General features: G+C 43.9%; 1 protein-coding gene across 7 annotated transcripts in view; it reads left to right on the top strand.

The window, feature by feature from the left end:
- The window catches only part of PDE10A (phosphodiesterase 10A), a 343,399-nt gene that overhangs the window by 174,827 nt on the left and 148,791 nt on the right, over positions 1-19,781 (top strand). For 3 of the 7 annotated variants that reach the window (XM_071430677.1, XM_071430669.1, XM_071430687.1), the window contains 2 exons: positions 323-467; positions 3,151-3,454. The exons of 2 other annotated variants lie outside the window; for them this stretch is intronic. In XM_071430677.1, the coding sequence (XP_071286778.1) occupies positions 384-467; positions 3,151-3,454 (388 nt within the window). In that variant the 5' untranslated portion in view covers positions 323-383. Of the gene's footprint in view, positions 1-322; positions 468-2,185; positions 3,455-19,781 lie in introns of those variants that run through there. 2 more of the 7 variants (XM_071430658.1, XM_071430648.1) reach the window with 2 other exon arrangements.

The following is a 19,781-nucleotide window of genomic DNA, read 5'->3' as shown; positions in this document are numbered from 1 at the left end:
GGTTTGTTTTGTGGGTTTTTTGTTTGTTTAATTAGATTCTCTAGTCTGTTTTTGCATTCTAAACCTTTTTTCAAACTCTGTGGATTGTTTCTCACTATTGCTGAACATTTAGCTGGCGGGAGAGGCACTTGAATTTGAGAGCGTTGCTATTTTCAGAAGAATATCTTTTTCAGCGTTACAGATTGATCCATAAAGACTCTAGCTGTAACAGGAGTTGGTGTGTTTTCTAGCATTAAAAGAAGTCCTGAAATGATAAATATAAAACACTTGAACGATTTAAAATAAAACCCAAAAGCGTAGGTTTACACTGTTTTCGAAGCAGGAGTCGAAATTCGAAAGAGCGAGCCTAATTTGAACGGAAGTAGGAAGACTGCAGTAGTTGGATGAGGATTCCCACGGACACCTGGACCCGGTACTGCAGCACCTGGAGTGGCGGCGGACGGCGTGGAGGTCTGATCTCCGGCAAGGTAGAGGAGCAAAACAGAATCTCCCGCTTTTCGGGTGCCCTGCTGGCAGCGGCACCACAAACATCTTTTCCGCCAATATCTGCAACGGTGGCGGCGGTGCCCGCTCCATCCCCGCCGCGGAGCAGCGCCCGCCCTGCCTGCGCGGGGACCCCTCCGCGCCTCAACAAAATCCGCTGCCAGCGGCACGGCGGCGGCCCCGCCTGGGTGGGCACCAGCGCGGCGGCCGCTTCTCCTCCGGCTGGCGGCGGGGAGCGCCGCGGGGATGCGTCGTGCACCTGGGGAGAGCGGTTCCCTCCGCCCCGTCCAGGTGGCTGCGGGGCAGGAGCGCCGGGCGCGCTGTCGTGCCGCGGCGGGGTGGCACTGCGCCGGGCTCCAGTCCCTCGCAGCCGGGCCCCAGAGGTGCCCCCGCGCTGGCGGTCGGCACCGCGGGTGCCCCGAGGGAGTTCCTGCCTGCCTGGCGCTCGGGCAGCCCGCGCTGAGCCCCCGCCGCGGGCCGGGCACGCCCCGACGGCTGCCGCCGGGCGAGGGGAGGCGACGGCCGGGCACCGCAGCCCCCGCCCGGTGAGCGCCGCCGTTCGGGGTGAGGGCAGGGGCGCCAAGCAAGGGCTGCACCGCCTGCCCGGGTGATGAACAGTGATGGCCGGTTCCCGGCGCTGACAGTGCTGGGCGCACGGCTGTCACGGCCGGGCAGCTCGGCGGTGGGGAGCCCGAAGCCCGGGGGCTCCGGACCTGCCGACGGGCGGCGCGGGGCATCGGCTCTACGACGGCCGCGGTCCCGCTCGGCCCGGCCCGACGGGAGCGCTCAGCAGGGCTGAGGGGAGCCCCATAGCGAATTGGCGATGCTGGCCACCCTTTCCTGTTGCTGGAGATGAATTCCCGGTGGGCTCGGCCCTCTCCTCCCGCCTTTCGGCAGCTGACGGGCAGGGTAGAGAGAATTTAGGGCGAAAACGAAATACAGGCGGCGGGGGCTTTGAGCGCGGTCATCGGCCCCGCTCCAACCCCAGCCCGCCTTTGGGCTTCCCTTGGCCGGGCGTTCGGCCGGCGGCTGCCCCGCTGAGGGCCGCCGTAGCGCGGACCGCCGAGGCACCGGGACGGGCGGGCTGCGGCCAGGATGTGGGGGGAGGCGGCGGGGAGGGACCCCGAATGCCCAGGGACCCCAGCGCGGGGTCGAGGTGGCGGCTGGCCAGCGCGACAGGCTCCACTAGCCAGCGACAGTGCCAGTGCTTGCGGAGCAAGGCCGGTGTCAGCCCCGGGACCACACTGCACCTGAGAGCAGGATCCGAGGCAGCCTTCAGGGAGCCGGAGGGCTGGGGTTGAGGGGTGGGTGGCTGTCAGTGTGCCAAGTGGTGGGAAAGGGAGACGGGAGCCAAAGCAAACACGTGTGATGCTGAGCGTCGGGGAGGGTCTGCGCATCATCGTGTGGAAATGGTGTTGGATGCCCCACCGAAACAGAGGGGCAGCTCTCGGGTGTCTCCAGCCCAGGATTAGCAGGGTGTCCACCTTTTGATCTCAGCAGCTGGAATTGTGTGTTTAAAATAATGACACCGCATAGGGAGGATCTTTTCCTCGTGTTTCTCCCCGCTTTCCCTTTAGGTAACCGCTGTGCTGTAGCTCCCGTGTGCGCGCCTAGCAGTGAGAGGAAGGGAGGGAGGGAGCCTGGGAAGCGCTGGCTCCGCCAGTGGGCGTTTTCTGGCGGCCGGGGCCGGTGTGGAAGCGGCACTGCAGTCACTGTATCTGCCTCTTTGCAGGCGAGCGCGCACATACGGGGCAATATTTGCCTCGCTCGAAGAAAATAGAGATTGTTGCTGTTTTCTTGCTTTGAATGCGAGGTGGGAGCATGGGGAAAAGCGGACTTTAAAGGGGATTGAAACCGCTTGGCGGTCAATAGCGCCCTGTCCCCCCTGGCCTAAAGGGGGAACGGAAATGTGAGGATTTTATGAGGGCGGGGAGCCGGGGTGCGGAGGAAATACTGCCCGCGAGTTGCCGGAGGGAACGCAGGACGGATCCGCGGTTGCCCCTTGTTTGGCTCCGTCCCTTTTCGGCTTCTCCTTTCGCTTTACTCCCGTATCTCTGCTAGACGTCCTGCCTTAAACTACCGCGAAAGGGAGGGAAGAGCGGAAGCATGTCCAACCCGGAGAAGCGGATCTTATCCCGCCCCTCGGCCCCCCTAGCTGCAGCACCCGGGGAAAAGCCCGGCTCCGGCAGCCGCCCGCTCCACTCCCATGGCCAGAGCGGTGGAGGTGAAGGCAGCGGCGGGTCTCCTCCTCCTCCCCCCGCTCCTGGAGGCGACTCGGCTGCCTGCAGCTCCCTCTCTCTCCTCCTAACAACCACCACCAGCAGCAGGAGCCGCGCTACAGGCACAGCCTCCTCCGCCGTCTCCGCCAGCATCGTCTCTAGAGCGGCAGCGGCTCCTTTCCTCGTTCCAATCCCCTCCTTCTCCTACGCTTCTCCATCTTCTTTTTATTTCTTGCCGCCGCCTCCTCGTTTCCCCTCCTCATTTTCCTTTAACCTCACAAGTCTCCAAGGGAGGGAAGGAGGAGGAGAGGCAGCGAGAGCGGCAGGAGGAGGAGGTGGAGGAGGAGGAGGAGGAAGAGATGTTGGCGGAGCAGCAGCAGCAGCTCACTTGATCGCCCATCCAGGCGGCAGCGGCAGGAGGAGACTCTTCTGTTCTTCCTCCATCCAGGGCTTGCTGCTCCGTTCCGCAGCCGGCGGCCCACGGCAGCACCACTCCCGGCTCCTCCTCTGCCCAGCCGCCTCTCGCCCGTGGTCCTGCAATTCCCTCGGTGCTGCAGCAGCAGCAGCAGCCCGCGGCGACGGGATCCGAGGAGGCGACGGCCCCGGCGGGAGCAGGACTCCTAGGCGGCAGCAGCGGCAGAGAGGCGCCTTCTTCTCCTTCTCGTCTCCCCTGCTCCTAGGGCCAGACATGGAAGATGGATCTAATTCTGCAAGCTGCTTTAGGAGGTTTACGGACTGTTTCTTGAATACAAGTAGGTACCGGAGCGCTGTGCCCGGCGGCGGGTCGCGCGTGTCTCGGGGGAAGGCGAAGGGCTGTGTCCGAGGCTGGGTGCATGCCTTGTGGAAAGGGCATTTCTTTGTGAGTGGGGGGGAGGCGAGGACACAAAGGGGCCGTATACGTGGGGCGTGCGTGGACGCATGGAGGAGCGGCCGGGTGTGTATTGAGGATGCACGGACAAAGGGGATGCTGGATGTAATTGAGTGCTCTTTGTGGGAGCTGGCTGGTAACGCCTCGAGGATTTCGGCATCATTCCGGTATCAGACAACTCTACGTGTATGTATGTCAGCCTTTTGCCTGGTACATGCTTAATTTGCTCAGGAATGACACGTAGAGGAATGGAGACTGTCCCCCCTACTTACTTGAACAGGCAGAAAGGAAGCATTATGGTATCGGCAATTGACAGAAAAGCGGCAGCGGAGGACCGAAAAGGGTGAAATGGATCGCTTCTTTCTGCATCCCCTGTCAGATCTGCCACGCGCGTTCACATTCCATATTTCTGATTCGGCTTTGGTACCGAGTGCCGCCTTCCCCTGGCCGTGGCTCGTTGTAAGGCGGGCCGGGAGCCCGAGAGGAAACATGTGCTCCTTGCTACGAGGGGCTGGCGCTGGAACGGGGATAGTGACCGGCTGCCGGGAAGGGCGGAATAAAGTGGGGATTGAGGCGCTCCACAAAGCGTTCCCCGCAGCCAGCCGTTCCCAAAGCCTCGCCGGCTCCCACCGAGCCCGAAGGCGGGGGAAAGGCGCGGGGCCGCGGTGGCCCCGTGCGGACAGGCGGGAGCGGGGCCGGAGCTCGGCCTCCTCTCGGTGCGGGGCTCGGCGAGTGCCCTCCCGGGGCGGCCTGGCGGGAGCGGCCCGAGCCCTGCGGCGGGCTGTGCGAGCGGGGAGGAGGCTTCGCACGGCACAAACTCCCCGCTCGCAGGCAGGGACGTGCGGCCCGGCTGCCCCTCGGGTGTCTCGCCCTCCCGCCTCCCAGGCGCTTCCCCGGCACGCCGCGCCCCGCCGGGTGCGCGCCCGGGGCTGCGGTGGCCCCGGAGCGGCCGGGGCTTCGGGCCGAAACCTGCCGGGTCTGCCTGCCCCTGTCCCCCCGCCAGCCCTCAGTTCCAGCACCCCGCCGGGAAATGTGTGCCGGGCTTCGGTGTGGTCACAGGACTAAAGAATTTACAAGCAGTGCATGTATCAGGACTGAAATATATATATTATATATATTTATCTTTTATAGGGAACTTTTTTTTTTTTTTTTTTTTTTTTTTTTTTTTTTTTTGCTTGTCTAGTATTTTGATGCTTAGGATGACTTCTATCAGCTGTGGCTATATTTTCTTCTTGTGACAGCTCCTTAGTTTGTGGATCTATGCCTTAAGGTGTCCCTAGACTTGAATTTTAGTCTGTTAGTATACTTTGTTATAGGTGGCTTTTTGGATACAGGTGAACGGTGTATGGTTCATTGGGGAGATGTGAGAAGAACTACAGAGATGTCCACTGAAACCTGTTTTATTACTTACAGCTGTCTTAAGCACAAGAGCCTGCAAGTGCGGTAGTACTTGTGTTCCAGAGTAGTGGTGAATAAAGATGATTATTGTATTTGCTGCACTGTCTTTTTTCAACTTTATTCAATAGTTGATTATGGCACAGAGCCACATACTTGTTTAGTCTTGAGACCTGAAGGGACTCCTAAACTCTTCCAGGTTTAATTTTCTTTGTGCTTGAGAAGGGTAGAATGCTGCCATGTGTGTGGTGCAATGCTGATGTTTTAAAAGAAGTGGTCTTGAGAGCAAGGAACTGAACGAGGGAATGTGTATCATGTGGGGCAATTCACTCCTATGCTAGACCAGGAAAAAGATGATGTGGAAAACATAAGCTTTGTTCAAAACAGCTTTAAAAGCAGTAGTGAATTCAACTTAAGCTACTTTATGAACTCTTGAACACAAGAAATTTGGTCGTCTTTCACTGACTGTGACCTCTGACTGAAGATTTTCCGGCAGGCAGGAAAGGAGCAGAACTGTTCTTTCCCCTGTGAGTTTACTGACGTCTAAGAAGACATGCAGTCTCTCTCTGTGGAAACACTTTTCCATACTCCGCAGCCTGTGCTCATGAAACTTTCAAGAACTTAAAAGTCTGGTATTCTCTGCTCTTCTTTTGAATGTGATTGAAACTGACCAATGGGCTCAACAGGTATTAGCGAGGTCGGATAGACTGACGGACAGACATTGACATGTGGTGCATATGTACATATGTGTACCCTTCCCTCCCTCCACGAGTGATTGCATTAATCTGACTTCCTTAGGAAACCAGGCTGAAAGAAGGAGGGGAGGAAAGTCAAACAAGATACTGTTCAGTTCCAGTGCAGCTACTGCAAAGAGCACTTGTCCAACTGTTTGGAGTGCTGTGCACAGTCCTGTTACAGTGCAGCCGGAAGGCTATCATTGTTTTGAAGAGGATGAGATCATGTAAAATAATGAAGATAATGTGCTGTGTCTCATAGCTTTTGTTTCCTGAATTGTATTTTAAGTTCTAAATCATATCCATGTGCATATATATGCTCTTTGACTTTTGAGACCAAAAAAAAGAGCCTAAATATTTTTGAAGGGAACCTGAGGGGTTCTGTAGGGAAGAGAACTGAGATGAATCCTCCTGGAGAGAATATTTAAAAGTGGCATAACAAAATCCTCAAGAGTGGAAAACAGTGAAATTGCTAGAGATGTAGTCCTTCTTTCATCTCAGCTCTTCTGACTTGCATGCTCTCCAGTCAGGATTTTGTTAAAAGGTTATTCTTATTAAAATTTTAAGGTTCTGCAATACTCCCTTTGTGCCGTATCTGGCTATTTCTCTTATTAAAATTTCTAATGAAACACTGGACTGCAGAAGCTTATATGAACTTTGTGTGGTGTATGTTGTTTTTTCTTAACTGTTTAAAGTCTTGGTGCATAACAATGTTTTAAAAAACGTTGAGTATTGAACATCCTGGATTAACTCCAGTGGAGTTCTGTCATATTTAGAATACTGCAAGTTGCCAGGTATTCCAGTATTTCGGGTTTCTGGGAAATGTCTTGCCTTTAGGGGGGCATCCCATCTTCCTTCCACATTCCAGGTCTTCTGTCATGGTGCAGGTGTAGCATATGTCATCTGTGTCTCATGAGTCTACTGGCAGGTATGAGTTCTTTACACTATGTGCGCTTTCTGCTTGTCAGAGAATTATCAGTGTATTTTTATTGTATACAGTTACCTTTTTTCTGGCTGTTTTAGTCCATACCTTCAAATGCCACATGCTGAGGCTTTCTGATTAGGCAGCACTCTAAGAAAGAATACATGTAAGATATATTGTTCAGGAAGAAAATAGCAATTAAAATTTAAATAATGTCATAAGTATTCCTGTTACTTGATCTAATGGAAAAATTAATCTTGTCTTGACTCTTGTTTTTCCTGATCTCTGTATTCATTTTTTTTTTGCAGTCAGGGTGTTCTGAGTTAAATTCTGATCTTCAGCAATGAATCCCTTGTGTGAAGGTGGACAGAATTTGGTTTTCCAATTAAATCATGCTTAAAATTTAGAATATATAAGAAATGAAATTGTCTCTGGTTTTCACCCCATGGATTCTGACTCTAGGTTAATTGAAAGCAAAATTATCACTAAAGTAGGATATAGTTATGATAAGCGATGTTACTCCACAACTCCCATCACAATTGGTGTTTCACATTTTTCATTAATGTGTAGGAACACCATGTATCCTGGTCTGCAGCACTGGCTCTCTACTTAATGGGATAACAGAAAAACACATAGGGCAGACAGCAAGGAATGGCATGGAAAGGTAATGAAAGCCATGCAAGCACAAGCAGTTGAGAGTGGAGGAAGGCTTGCTTTTCCAAGTCAGGTATTTTTACAAATGGTTGCCTGTAAAACATGCAGTTTACATTTGGAATATCTAATGTTCTGTCCTTTTGACTCAGCTCTGCTGCCTGTGCCTGATGGTTTAGGAGTCCCTAGCGCTCATAAGCCTTGAGAGAGGAGGTAATGCCTTCCCTGGTAACTCAGTAACCTTGCTCCTCCTGTGAGATGAGCTGTGGAAGGTGTGATTATGCACAGTGGGATAGTTTAGATGAGTTGGGAGATGGCTTCTTTTTGCCACTTGTGTGAGGAGGATGGCAGCTTATTTAGTATTCTAACACAAGGCTGGCAGCTTCATTCACCCCATTTGTGTCCTTTGCTTTTTTGCTCATGTTTAAGCCAACCTCATCAGCTGGACATGGTGAAAACCTGAAGTGTAAAGATGTGTTTTTATTCAACATGTATGTGACTTAGTGACTTGATTTTGAAAGTCATGTGAGTTCTTACTTGCACTAATGATCTAGGGCATATCCCTGGCTGTCTTGCTCTTATGTCATCCGTTGTACAGATCAGTACAGCAGTAACTTCTGTTCAGTTTTAAGATTCTGTGCCATTTTCTAATACACATAGATTATAACCAACGTTCTCTCAATATTATGGAATCATGGACTTAGAAAGTTAAGAATGAGAGTCTGTGAGTGAGTGGATTTTGAACTTGGAAATAGCTTATGCAGCTTGTTGATTGATGTTAACCTTGCTTGTGTTTAAAATTGTATTTTGGATTGAGTTTAGTATCAGCTCATTTTTTAAATGCCACTTTAAAAAGTATTTGAGTTTCAGGTAATTCTGTTTAATACTTGAGCATTTGATTTTTGTTTGTTTTATAATATTACAATGTTTGCACTGTTGGCACTATTATTGTATTCTAAAAGAAAGCTAAATCATAAGTAAAAAATATATATAAAGAAAAACGGCTGTTTGAGGGTTTTAAAATTGTTTTTATACTCCCTCTGCTGGCTGTTTCAATTACAAGTACCTGTACTTGAACACTGTTACTAAATCTGCTTTTTCTTTTACGGTTTTATCAAATAAGTAGTAAAGTGCATTGATATAATTTTTTTTTAAAGTATAATTGTTAAATGAAGAAACACGCTTTGCAGGAATGGGAAGTCTGACACTTTTTTTTATGGAACTGTGTTTCCATTTTTGTTACACCTTGTATTAATTTTAACTCCTGTCCTAAAAGCAGTTGTATCTTTGGGTGTGTTGGTCCCATCTTCATTAGTAAATTTCACAGAAATAACAATTCATATATTGTTCCAAACTATTTGTTTATCTGTTTCATTTGTTGTAACAAATTTATTGTCCAGCTTTGAAGAACAGCTGTGATAACACACAAATGGTTATGCTATATTTTGTTAAGTGAGAAAAAGATAAAATTCGGTAATGAGTTTGACTTCCTTCTATGTAATTAGCTACAATGCTGCACTCAAAGCATTCTGTAGACATAAGGGATAATTTCTTAAGGTAGTGATTTTGTTACAGTAGTGTAGAATAGTGTTCATCCAAAATATTTATGGCACCCAAAAATTGTCATTTCTAGGGACCTCAGAGATTATACACAAGGGGTACTTTATATATTATAGAAAGAAGCCATTGCATTTCCCATGGGCGTCAGTTATGGCTAAAGCAGTTCAGTATTTCTTGTTGGTATTTCTCCTGAAGTTCCAGGCAGCTCGGCAGCGTGTCCTCGCTTGTGCTGGTGCTTGGCTTCCCCCGGTCGGTCGGAGTTTGAAGAGTGCCACCTACTGAATGACAGCTCCCAGAGTGCTGCTGCCTTTGCTTTCTGGCGGCTCTCGCAGCTCAGCCTCCCTTGCCTTGGGGATGTGACAAGTCGATGCAGTTGAACCTGGCAACTGTGTGGAATCGAGTCTCAGCTTTGAGCTCTGCTGTTAAATGATGCATTTTTTTTTCCTAATTTGTTTCAAGGTGAGGACACAGGATTTTCATCCTGGCAGGTGGGCTTCCCTTGCCATCTTTGTCCCCTTTTAAAAGCTAGTGAGAAAGTGTCATATTTCTGTGGTTTCTTCATCACTTCTTGTCAAGCTGTCATAATTAGTGTGGGAAGAACCAGCCTGGCTGGTGTTTATTGAAGACTTTGGCTCCTGCTATGCCAGACAATGTAATGATGTGTTGCACACTTAAATGAGGCTGTTCAAAAGGCAGGTAACAGACTCACCACCATGACTTTGCTAACAGATGAACATTCCACAATGCTCATCATGCGTTTGTTTTTTCAGGAGAGAAGGACAATTTGATTTAAAAATTCTAAATTTTTACAGGAAAGTCATGCATTAATCTTTAGCTTAGTGCACTTTAAGAATGCTTTATTTCAACATTCAAGTATGATAATTATGTCTTAAAAAAGAAACTTGGCAAGAATATGATTTAGTTAAAAAAATATATCATTTAATACTTAAAAAGAACTCCTTTGTTTCAAAATTCTTTTAATATACCTTTTCATGGTGATTTGTTGCTGCAGGAAGCTTTCTTAATTCCAGCTCCTAAACATCTTGTCATGGGTGGCATTAAGAACAAAAAATACTGGCTTTACAAGTTTCATATTCTTTTGGAAAACACATTGATAGCAAGTTTTAGTCTGAGTGAGATTTTTAACAATAAAATGTCACATCATTAAGAAATGCCAAATCTTGTGGCTCAAAAGGACTACAGCTGTGGTCAGTATATCATTTGAATACTTTCTTAAGTAGTTCTAGCTCAAGAATACTAAAAAAGAGGGATTTTGAATATTATTCACTGCCTTCAGAAAATCCATAGTAATGTTATTGATATCTAATGAAAATAACAATTAAAAACTTCAATGTAGGAGCAGCAGTAGTGATCTTGCCTTCTTTGGTGCTGGGACCCAAAGAAGAGATTGTCAGGGTCTGAGACCAGTTAATCCACCTCCCATCTGAAAACTTTTAATGTTTTCATTAGCACTTATTGATCTGATTTCTTGTCTCTGCATTATCAGCCAACTCCCATGCACCAGAACTGTATTTTTCTTAACCAAGTTTATTTAGCTGATAATAATTTCAACATTCTTCCTTCCTCTCTCCTTCCACTTACATCAAAAATAAATCCCCTAATGTCAAGCCACAAATACTTCCAAAAGAAAAGGAAACTTTTGCATCTGAAGTTCTAATAACTTTGTTATTAGAAACCTCACATCTCTAATTCTTGTGACCCATACATACCCAAAATAGCAGGTATATGTAGCTGCTGACAAGGGCTGCTACGCTTACCTTAATAATACTGCTTGCTTTGCTTCACCCTTTGGGGAAATTTCCACACTGGCAGGAAAGAAGCCACTTTCATTGTCATGTATATTTTAGTAGCATTTTTGCAACATTGTGGTTCAGAGAATAAGATGTTTAGCCTGAATTATGGTGGCTAAATGTGCATCCCTTTTATTCTTTTGTAGTTTTCCTCACTGCCTAGTTTTTATATCTCCATTGTATTTCTTCTATAGTGTCTTATTTTATTTGCTTCCAAACTGGTTAAAGCTACTTCCCTTTCTTCTAAAGGTCTTTGATTTAGTCTTAAAAAAATAAAGTGTCTCAGTATTTCAGTTCACCAACACATAGCACTTGAGTTTATGATAACTCATTCTTTTACTTACACTGTGTTTTTTGTGTTTATATTTTGGTTTTCTTTCATGCATATACAGATATCTTGGCAGCTTCTCTAGAGTGAATTCTTTTTTGGAACATAGCTCTGTTGACTGTCCTTTCTTTGCATGCCTTACTTTCAGTTATATTGTAATTTCAGTTTTATATTCCTTTTCCCTTGTCCACCCATAAGCTCATTTTAGCCAATGTTTCCTTCTTGATTGCTGAGTTGTGCTGATTTTGTTTCTTCCTGCATGGTCTGGTGTTTTATACCGTCCTTTTTACAGTGTTTTTGTTTCCTCCAGCTATTTCTGTTGTGTGAAGGCACTATGGTGCTATTATTCTTATTCTGGTATGGTTCACTTAAACAGTATTGTCTGGGTTTTTTTTTTGTGAGAAGAAATTTTGCATGGTAGTTTGAAAATGCTCCCGATGTGTTCTGTATTTGCAGTGACTCATTGTATTTCCTAATCCGCCACTGTCTGCCCAGCCCTAAGTGTGATGTCAGTAGAAATTTTTTCTTCTTGCTTTTTTTTGAGCACACGTAGGACTGATGAAAGTTACTGTTTGATGTAACAGGAAACTGAACTCATCTATTCTCAAAACAGGCACTGCCTTAGCTAATATGCTCAGGTTTTGTTGTGCCAGGCTTCCATGTCTCATTCTTGAGAGCAAATTGCTCCTGTGTGGATGTGTCCCAATGTTCCTGTTTCTTCAGACTTCAGTTTTCACCAGTGCAGACTCCTGAGACAACTGCTTACGGAAGCTGCTTTTTTCATGGATCTTAAGTGTTTAATGTAGTTTTGTGGCCTTCAGCTGATGATTATGAAAGCAAGAACGTCTTGGGATTAGAAGTGTCATTTTGAGAAGTGCTTTGAGAGTGCATCAGAGAGAATGGCTGACCTGCAGTCTCCAATGTTTATAGAACAGTACAATTTCTGGCTTAGCTCTTGTGATGGTAGAGAACAGGATCATTTGGCATGTTGCAGGAACTTTCGTAGACTTTTTGTGGGTAGGAATGTACTTGTAGATTGTGTGTTTCTTTCAGACCATTTTTGGACTTTGTTGGAGCTATATGCAATGCTCATGCTTTTTGAACCGTGCACAGAGGATGTGGGCTCAAGCTTTAGTCCTGTCTGTTCTGCTTAATTTTTAGTGAGCTCCTTGATCCAGTTTTGACTGATGCCTAATTTCATGTGTGTTGGGAGTAAGCAAATGCAGACTGTTCCCAAAAAGCACTGGGAATTATACTTAGATCTTCCCACCTTATGAAAGGATAAGATTTTAGCTTTGCAGACAGAAGCTGTGTCATGCCCCTGTGCTTTGTGGTTAAAGATCAGCTTCTGGGCTGTTCTAATTACTAGTTTAGGGATATAGGTCTGTGGAGGAGCAGAGGAGCCAAACAGTCTAAACTGTTTGTGGCAGTAGGCAGACCTTGCTTCTACACACCAAGTTCTCCTAGGGAATGAACCACAGGTTCTACAAAGTCCTGAATGAAAGATGCGTGCAGTGAATAAGGGACCATATTGGAGAACATGGCTTGCTGCCTGAGTCAGCACAATTATTTATATTTTTTGTCTTTGTTTCCTGGACTTGCTGCTTTGAAAGGATCTTTGGGAGTTGTGACTAAAATGTGTAAATGGATGTTCGTAGGAGAAAAAGAAGACTCAAACCTGGTCAGTTGACAAGGATGAATGAAGTGTGTGTGGTGATATTATGTACCTTTAGTTAATGAAAGATGGTGGAGACTTGTCCATCTATGACAGCAGTATTGAAGGGACAAAAATCAGGAATAGAATAGGGAGAAGACTGGAATGGTAAGAGGAGTTTAACATTTTTATTGCTCAAAGGAATGCAATTACAGCAGAAGAAAATGTTCATCCTTATAGGGAAAGCTATTTATAAACTTTAAGAGGTTTCTTTTGGGGTAGATGAAAGGCTTGATATGTAAATATCTCCCAGCAAATTATGAAATTTCAAGGGAATCTCTTCAATGAAGTATAAGATTTGACTGAAGGAAAAGATTACTGTTTTTTAAGTGTGAGTGTTATTTTTTTTAATGTCACAAATGCTTTCTTTCTGTTTAAATATTAACTTTTTCCTCCTTAGTAACAACTTAAGTGTGCATGGGGAATCTTATATACTTTATGAATGTGCTGACAGATAATATTTTAATTTATTTCTCTACTTTTTGCAGCTTAATATTATCTTCATGAATAGCCAGCTGCTATTTGACAATCTTTTGTTTATGCCAGCTGAGACTGTCCTTTACCATTGTTTTTTAAGGTCACTCTGAAAGTTTTACTGTTCTACCCCATGTGGTTTTTATTTCCTTTTTTCATTTCTCTCTTTTTTCTTTTAATGCTTTAGTTGTCGTTTAATAACTGATCCACCTTGTTCCTGTTTTTTTCTTTTGTTTTTTTTCTTTTTTTTTTTTTTCCCCAGCAGTTTATTAAAATGTAATTCTGGCTACACATAGAGCACATGCCCTTCTCTGTCTCTTAGCATGAATGGCCTTGGGTGGCTCTGGCTGTGGATATGTTGTGAGTATAGCTAACATCACTGTGGCTGGCTGCTTTGATGCTTTGATGATGGTGACCTCGTACTTGTCCATGGCAAGCCTTGGTCCTCGTTTACAAGATGATGTTGCAGGTGTTACCTTCTGATTTGACTGCAAGGCTAAGTTTTTGTTTGTTTTTCTTCATTCAGTTGACTGTATTTCTTTAAAAATTATGTTGAACTACTCTCTTAGCACTTCGCAACACCTTGTTTTAACAACTTGTGTTTGAATCAAAACAACTAGCCATTCTGCTGTGCCAAGAAACACTTCTTCCCAAGCACTTCTAAAAAGGAGGTTTTTGTTTCTCTTGTTTCACAATTCTTTTGCTGTTTATGGAGCTGAAGGGAGGAATGGTAAGGAAGTTGAAATTTGCTATATATATGTCAAAATTGAAAAGAGAACATGAAAACAATTGCACAGTTATATTGAGCAATGTTGGAATTTTTGAATTCTTTTGCCAGAACAGAAATTGTTTAAGCTTTGTTTAAATATAGTTCTGTTCTAAACTTCTCTTTGGAAATGAAACTTGAGTTGACAAACTGATTTTAAATCCTCTATAAAAACTTTAATATTGGCTTAAATCCAAATGAATTTTGGTATGTTTTAGATATCAGATATGAGGTCTGGCAGGTCTGCTAGTGGCAACTTAGATACTTAACCTGTGCTTCTGCACTTGAAGTCACTGCCAGCTCAGCAGAGGTAGCAGGAAAAAGGCTCAAGCATATTGTTTGGCTTCCTTACCTGTGATACATGGAAAGGTGAAGGTCTGCTGACTTACTGAGCTGTAGGCTGCTGTGATGGATGAAGAACTACAAATGTGACCTTGGGTCCTACTCGTGTGCTGGTAATCTCAAGAAGTAGATTGCAAAAGGCTGCTAGGAGCAATGAGGGCATAAAATGTTACACTGTTGGGCTCCGTTCCCCTTTCTGTTAGTTCTGGAACATGTCTGATCCTAAAGCAGGCTGTTTCAGGGGGCTGAGATATGTTAGGTGCTTGCTGGCTCTCTCTGGTGTAGAGTAAGTTTTCTAATAGTTCACTTCCTGAATAAGTTCAGGAAGTTGAATTTGTGGAGTCAAAGGGTCACTGGTGCTGATGGGAAGCCTGGTGACACGTCAGCCTGTTGCTGGGAGCTGATGACAGGATAACCCCTTTCATCAGCAGCTCATCTTAGATCAACTTGGCTCTGCTTGGTACACTTACGCCATAATTTCATGGTCACTTGAAGTTCACATAAACTAACCCTCCTGTTTAAAAAATTCCCTAATTCTTCCTCCTTAGCGCTGTTCTTTCTATACATAACTACTCCTCCCCTTGTGCAGGCACATTTACAGGTTAGAAGTGTATGTTTAAAATATGTTATTTAACATGGAAGATGAGGATATAAGGATATAGCATGATCTATTTAATGTAAACTTTGCCACCTTGGAAGTCAGCTTTATGAAGGTTTCTGCTTATAAGCTCAGGTGGGGTTTTTTGGTTTGATGTTAGTTTGTTTTTCTTTTCCTCACAGGACTTTTGTTTCTTTGACCCAGTACTTTCTGCAGCCCAGAATATACATGATGTTGATAGGAAGTGTTACTTGGTATCTTCTTCTTCTTTTTTTTTTTTTTTTTGTAGCAACCCCCAAATCCTTCTCATTCTATTGTGAACATTTTAATGAGATGGAATTGCTATTTTTCTTTTGGGCTTTTCTGCTGGTGGTGGTTGCATGAAGGTTTTGTGGGCATGAAATAGTTTTTTTTCATAGAACCATAAAATAGCCTAAGATGCAAAGGGCTGCAAGACCATTGAGTCTGACTCTTGACCCTGCACAGAACAACTCCAAGAATCACAGAACAAGCCTGAGAGCACTGTCTATGTGCCCGAGAACATTGTCCAAGCACTTTGAGTTCTGTCAGGCTGGTACTGAGACCACTTCCCTGGGGAGCTGTTCCAGTGCCCAACCACCCTCTGGGTGAAGAACCTTTGCTCAATATCCAACCTCAACCTCCCCGACACAGCTTCAGGCCATTCCCTTGGGTCCTGTCACTGGTCACCACAGAGCAGAGATCAGTGCCTGCCCCTCCTGTTCCCCTCAGGAGGAAGTTGTAGCTGCAGTGAGGTCTGCCCTCAGTCTCCTCCGGGCTGAACAGACCAAGTGACAGCTGCTCCTCACACAGCTTTCCCTCAAGGCCCTTCACCATCTTTGTTACCATCCTTTGGATGCTCTCTAACAGATTTATATTCTGTTTTGTGCTATAGGGCAGTAATAAACTCTTGTCACTTGCATATTACTGAAGAATGGAAAAGGAAGGGAATTAGGTAGAAGTACAAGAACATTCATTAGTTTTCTTAGCTAATGGTTGGACCTGAAATAATTATATCCACCACCCTTATCCAGCCCCTGCCCCAAGCACTGCGTGAGCACAGACTGGTTCTCACAACAAACCTGGAAGTTTGCAAAACCAGGAAGTTGCAATGAGCAGCACTCATCTTTCCAAGCAGCTGGGGAAACCTTACCAAAATAGATGAGTAGCTACAAAGCAGATAAATGGCAGAGCCACAATGGCTTCTAATCTGGGGATCCCTCTGTCAGACCACATTATTTTAATGATCCCAGCAGAATGTTGCTATAGCTTCCTGTGACTTAATTTGTGTTTGTGTCTGTCTTTTTCTGTAAACAGCTCCCAGATGCTGGGGATCTGGGAGCTTTGGATGAAAAACATAATTCTCTTCAAGGGCAACAGTGAAATCACTTGAAATGTTCTTGCATTGAAAACATGAAGTTGATTACATCTATTTCTGCTACTGCCACTTTTCTAAGTTACATTTTAATTGAGGAAAGAATTAGTGTTTTAGAAGGTAACATTATATATAATATATAGTGAGAAATGGTAAAAACAATACAGATGACAAAATTATCTCATCATCACCAAAAAGACTGGGAGAGAAAAAAATGAAAGGGAAGACAAAACATGTTAAAGAGAAGACAAACTAGAAGATATTATTTAGATGTTTCTCGACTGTATTTGCAATTTATAGTTTGCTGGGCGCTTCCCATTTTTTGACCTCATTTATTGATCTCGAGTGTTAGAACTTGAGGCAGTTTTACTTCACCTTTTGTGATGAATTTGCTCTGATTTTCAGAACATACTTCCTTACTGGTATGGTCTGGTCACAACTGAGTGTGCTACAGTCAGTGGTGTTGCTTAAAAAGTGAAAGATTAAGCCTACTGAGGGAGACCTTTGGTTGGTAATGTAATGCTGTCTGTAGATATTTTCATAACTCAAACCTGCATCCTTGCATCAGTAGGGAAATCTTTCTGAAGCTATATCAGAGCTCTTGAACTTCAGGATAATTATTGGGTTTTGGGAGGAGTAAAATTTTACAGTGTAAAGTAATATATCATCAGTCTAAATGATGGTTACTGATACTTTCCTATTCAGCTACTCAGTGTGCACTTTGTCATTTACATGCAGAAGGAGTCACTTCCTGTCCTGTACTGCTGGAGGTTAAATGTTTACTTACTGATGCCATTTATATCAGTATAAATGATGTCAAAATCTGCCTATGAAGGTTTAGTCCTTCAGTTTTATCAACTGATCACCTGACATGCAGCTCAGTGAAACTTTTGAAGTAAGACTTGGGATTTTTTTAGTTAGTTTTTAGCAGTCTATTTCAGACTTGTTTGGTAATAATCTTGTTCTGAAAACAAAACCAAAGTGTATTTATGAATTATTTTGGTAAAATGCTGCAATACAAATATTGTCATCTACTGACATAATGCTTTCTTTTTTTAGAGCAGTGTATAACTTGGGTACCACCCAAACTGCTGCTCTCCTATTTTGTATGTCTTCATGTTTTAGCAACTTTGCTTGCTTGGTTTTTCTGCTGAAACACCATGAATCTGCTCAATTCTGCACCTGTTCGATTCAAATTTAGTAAGACAAAGACTAATAATCCCTAAACCCCAATCAATTCAGTAGTCATTAGATCTGAAGTCTGAATATTCCTGATCTTTTTTCTTTTCTCCTTTTTTCTCCACCACTTTCTTACTGCATGGAATGTCTGCTATGTCATAAGATGGGCAGAGTTTCTGTGGACACTTGCTCATGCTGCTGGGATCTTCCCAGCTGCTGGTTTTCATGAACTCATCTGACACACGTATGGTACGGTCAAATTTGATTACAGTTAATCACAAGGTCAAAATCTGTTTGTATGGGCAAGTTTTGTAGCTGACAAGTCAGTAAGGCAGGTGCATGTTTTGCTACTTTTGACTTTTTAATGATTAATTCTCTTTTTGAATCTTCTCTGGATAGCATTGAGGTTCTATTAATGATGGCTCCAGTTTCTTTCTAGTCCTAAGGTTTTTAGTGCTTTATGCACAAGGCAGAGATATATAACTTCTGTAGGAGAGGTCAGTGATGTTTTCAGTAGCTTTTTCCTTCTCAAGTGTCGTTTACCAAGGGACTCTGCAATTGAGTCATCGTGATGGGAAGTGCATCTCAACTGATGTAATGCATTTGTGTTTCCTGGAAACAGGACAAAAATCGCAGCTCTGCTTCGTTTAATGTGAGATTTGTCATTGATTTCTGTTGCCATGTGTCATGCTTTTAAGCCCAGCTGGAGATGAAACACCACTATTTATTTATCATATTTACTCCTATAATTTGATTTTTTTGTTGTAATGGATTGTTCATGCTTTATGAATCTGATTTCCTGACATTGGTCCCTCAAAGAAGTATTGAAAGTTTTTATTCATGAAGAGTATTTTTGAAATACTCTTCATGAATACAACATATTTTGAAATATGAAGTAACTAAATTGGATTTCAACAAAACTTCTGATCTTTTTCTCTGCAGACTTTGCTAAAACAGGAGATCGACATAATTGATATGCCAAGAGGGGCTAGATGCATAAAGCTGGATGGACTTGATAAATGCTTCAAATAGACTAAATATTTATCTAATGCATTTTACTCCTGTCAAGATCTATGTAATGTGTATTTCTCCTGTCAGGAATGTATTTTCTGATGAAGATGCATTCTTTCTTCTGAGTCTGCCCTGGAAACTGAAATGCATTAAGTTGAAACAGTATCACTTTGTTCCTGTTGGCTGCAACTGTATATGTTTAAGCCAAATCACTTTTCTGTCTGTTCTTTTTTCTATTTTGCCTAAAATCTCATTTAATCTGAAGTGGAAACACATTACATTTCGTCACTAGAGAGTATTCAGTGTGTACTATTGAACACTGTGTTTTGACCTGTGGAATACAGTGACTTGTCTTGCTGCTTTTTTGACATGGCTTCCTCTGCTTGACTTCAGAAAAAGTTTTGGAATATAAAATACGAAAAATACGGAAGAACACAACTACATGAAGTACAGGTGGTTGGTTGGAATGCTTGGGGTGCCCAAATGTTTTTATCTGATCACAGTTAGAAAACAGCATACAGAGATTTACCTTAGTGGGAACTTGTAGAAAGAATTACAATGTGCATCAAACATGTAACCAGAAAAATCTTCAACAATGCTCCAAAGTAAAAAGCATTCCCTTATTTATTCTTATATAGCCTTGGTTTTGGTGGGGAGAGGATTAGAAGAGAGGTTTGATGTTTAGTAACTTTAGCTGGTTTTTGCTGTATATAAAGCAATGGTGGTATAGGAGCTCAGAAAGCATACAGCCAATTAAAAAAAAAAAAAAAAAAAATATATATATATATAAAGCAAAAATGTCCCTCCTGTGTAAAGACATCACCAAGATTTTTTTAGACTTCAGCCAGACTGCTGAATGTTGTGATGCTCTTGTGAAAAGTTCTGTAGAACTTTTTAGGCACTCTTAACTGTTGCTCATGCCTGCAGATGTGGAGGCAAAAATGACTACTTGCATAAGTTCCCTTCTGTCTTGTCATAATGGTGCTCTGATGGCTCTGTATCATTAAAAATAATAGTAATTGTGTTGTGGGTAATTTTCAATTCTAGCCCATGATTTCAAGGAAGATTTAAAGGCATGGGCTGAACCTCATGTTTGCTTTGACAGGAAGGCAATGGCAGCTAGACAGACAGTTGCTCTTTCTGTGCATCGTAGCATAGAAGACTCAGTGGTTTGTTTGTTTTTTTTATTTGCTTAACTCTGCATAAATCTCACTGAAGAAAACGCCTGCAAATGGTTTAAAAACAGTAGGATAAAATTATTTTGTGAAGTAAAGCAAAGTATGTTTTTGTAACAGCTGGAAGATACTTACTCTCTTTATGGTTGCTTTGTGGC

Source organism: Agelaius tricolor, unplaced genomic scaffold (assembly GCF_023055355.1).
Source record: "Agelaius tricolor isolate 1412-34295 unplaced genomic scaffold, bAgeTri1.0.p SCAF_1, whole genome shotgun sequence".
NCBI classification, from domain to species: domain Eukaryota; kingdom Metazoa; phylum Chordata; class Aves; order Passeriformes; family Icteridae; genus Agelaius; species Agelaius tricolor.
This window is presented reverse-complemented; position numbering and strand designations above follow the sequence as displayed.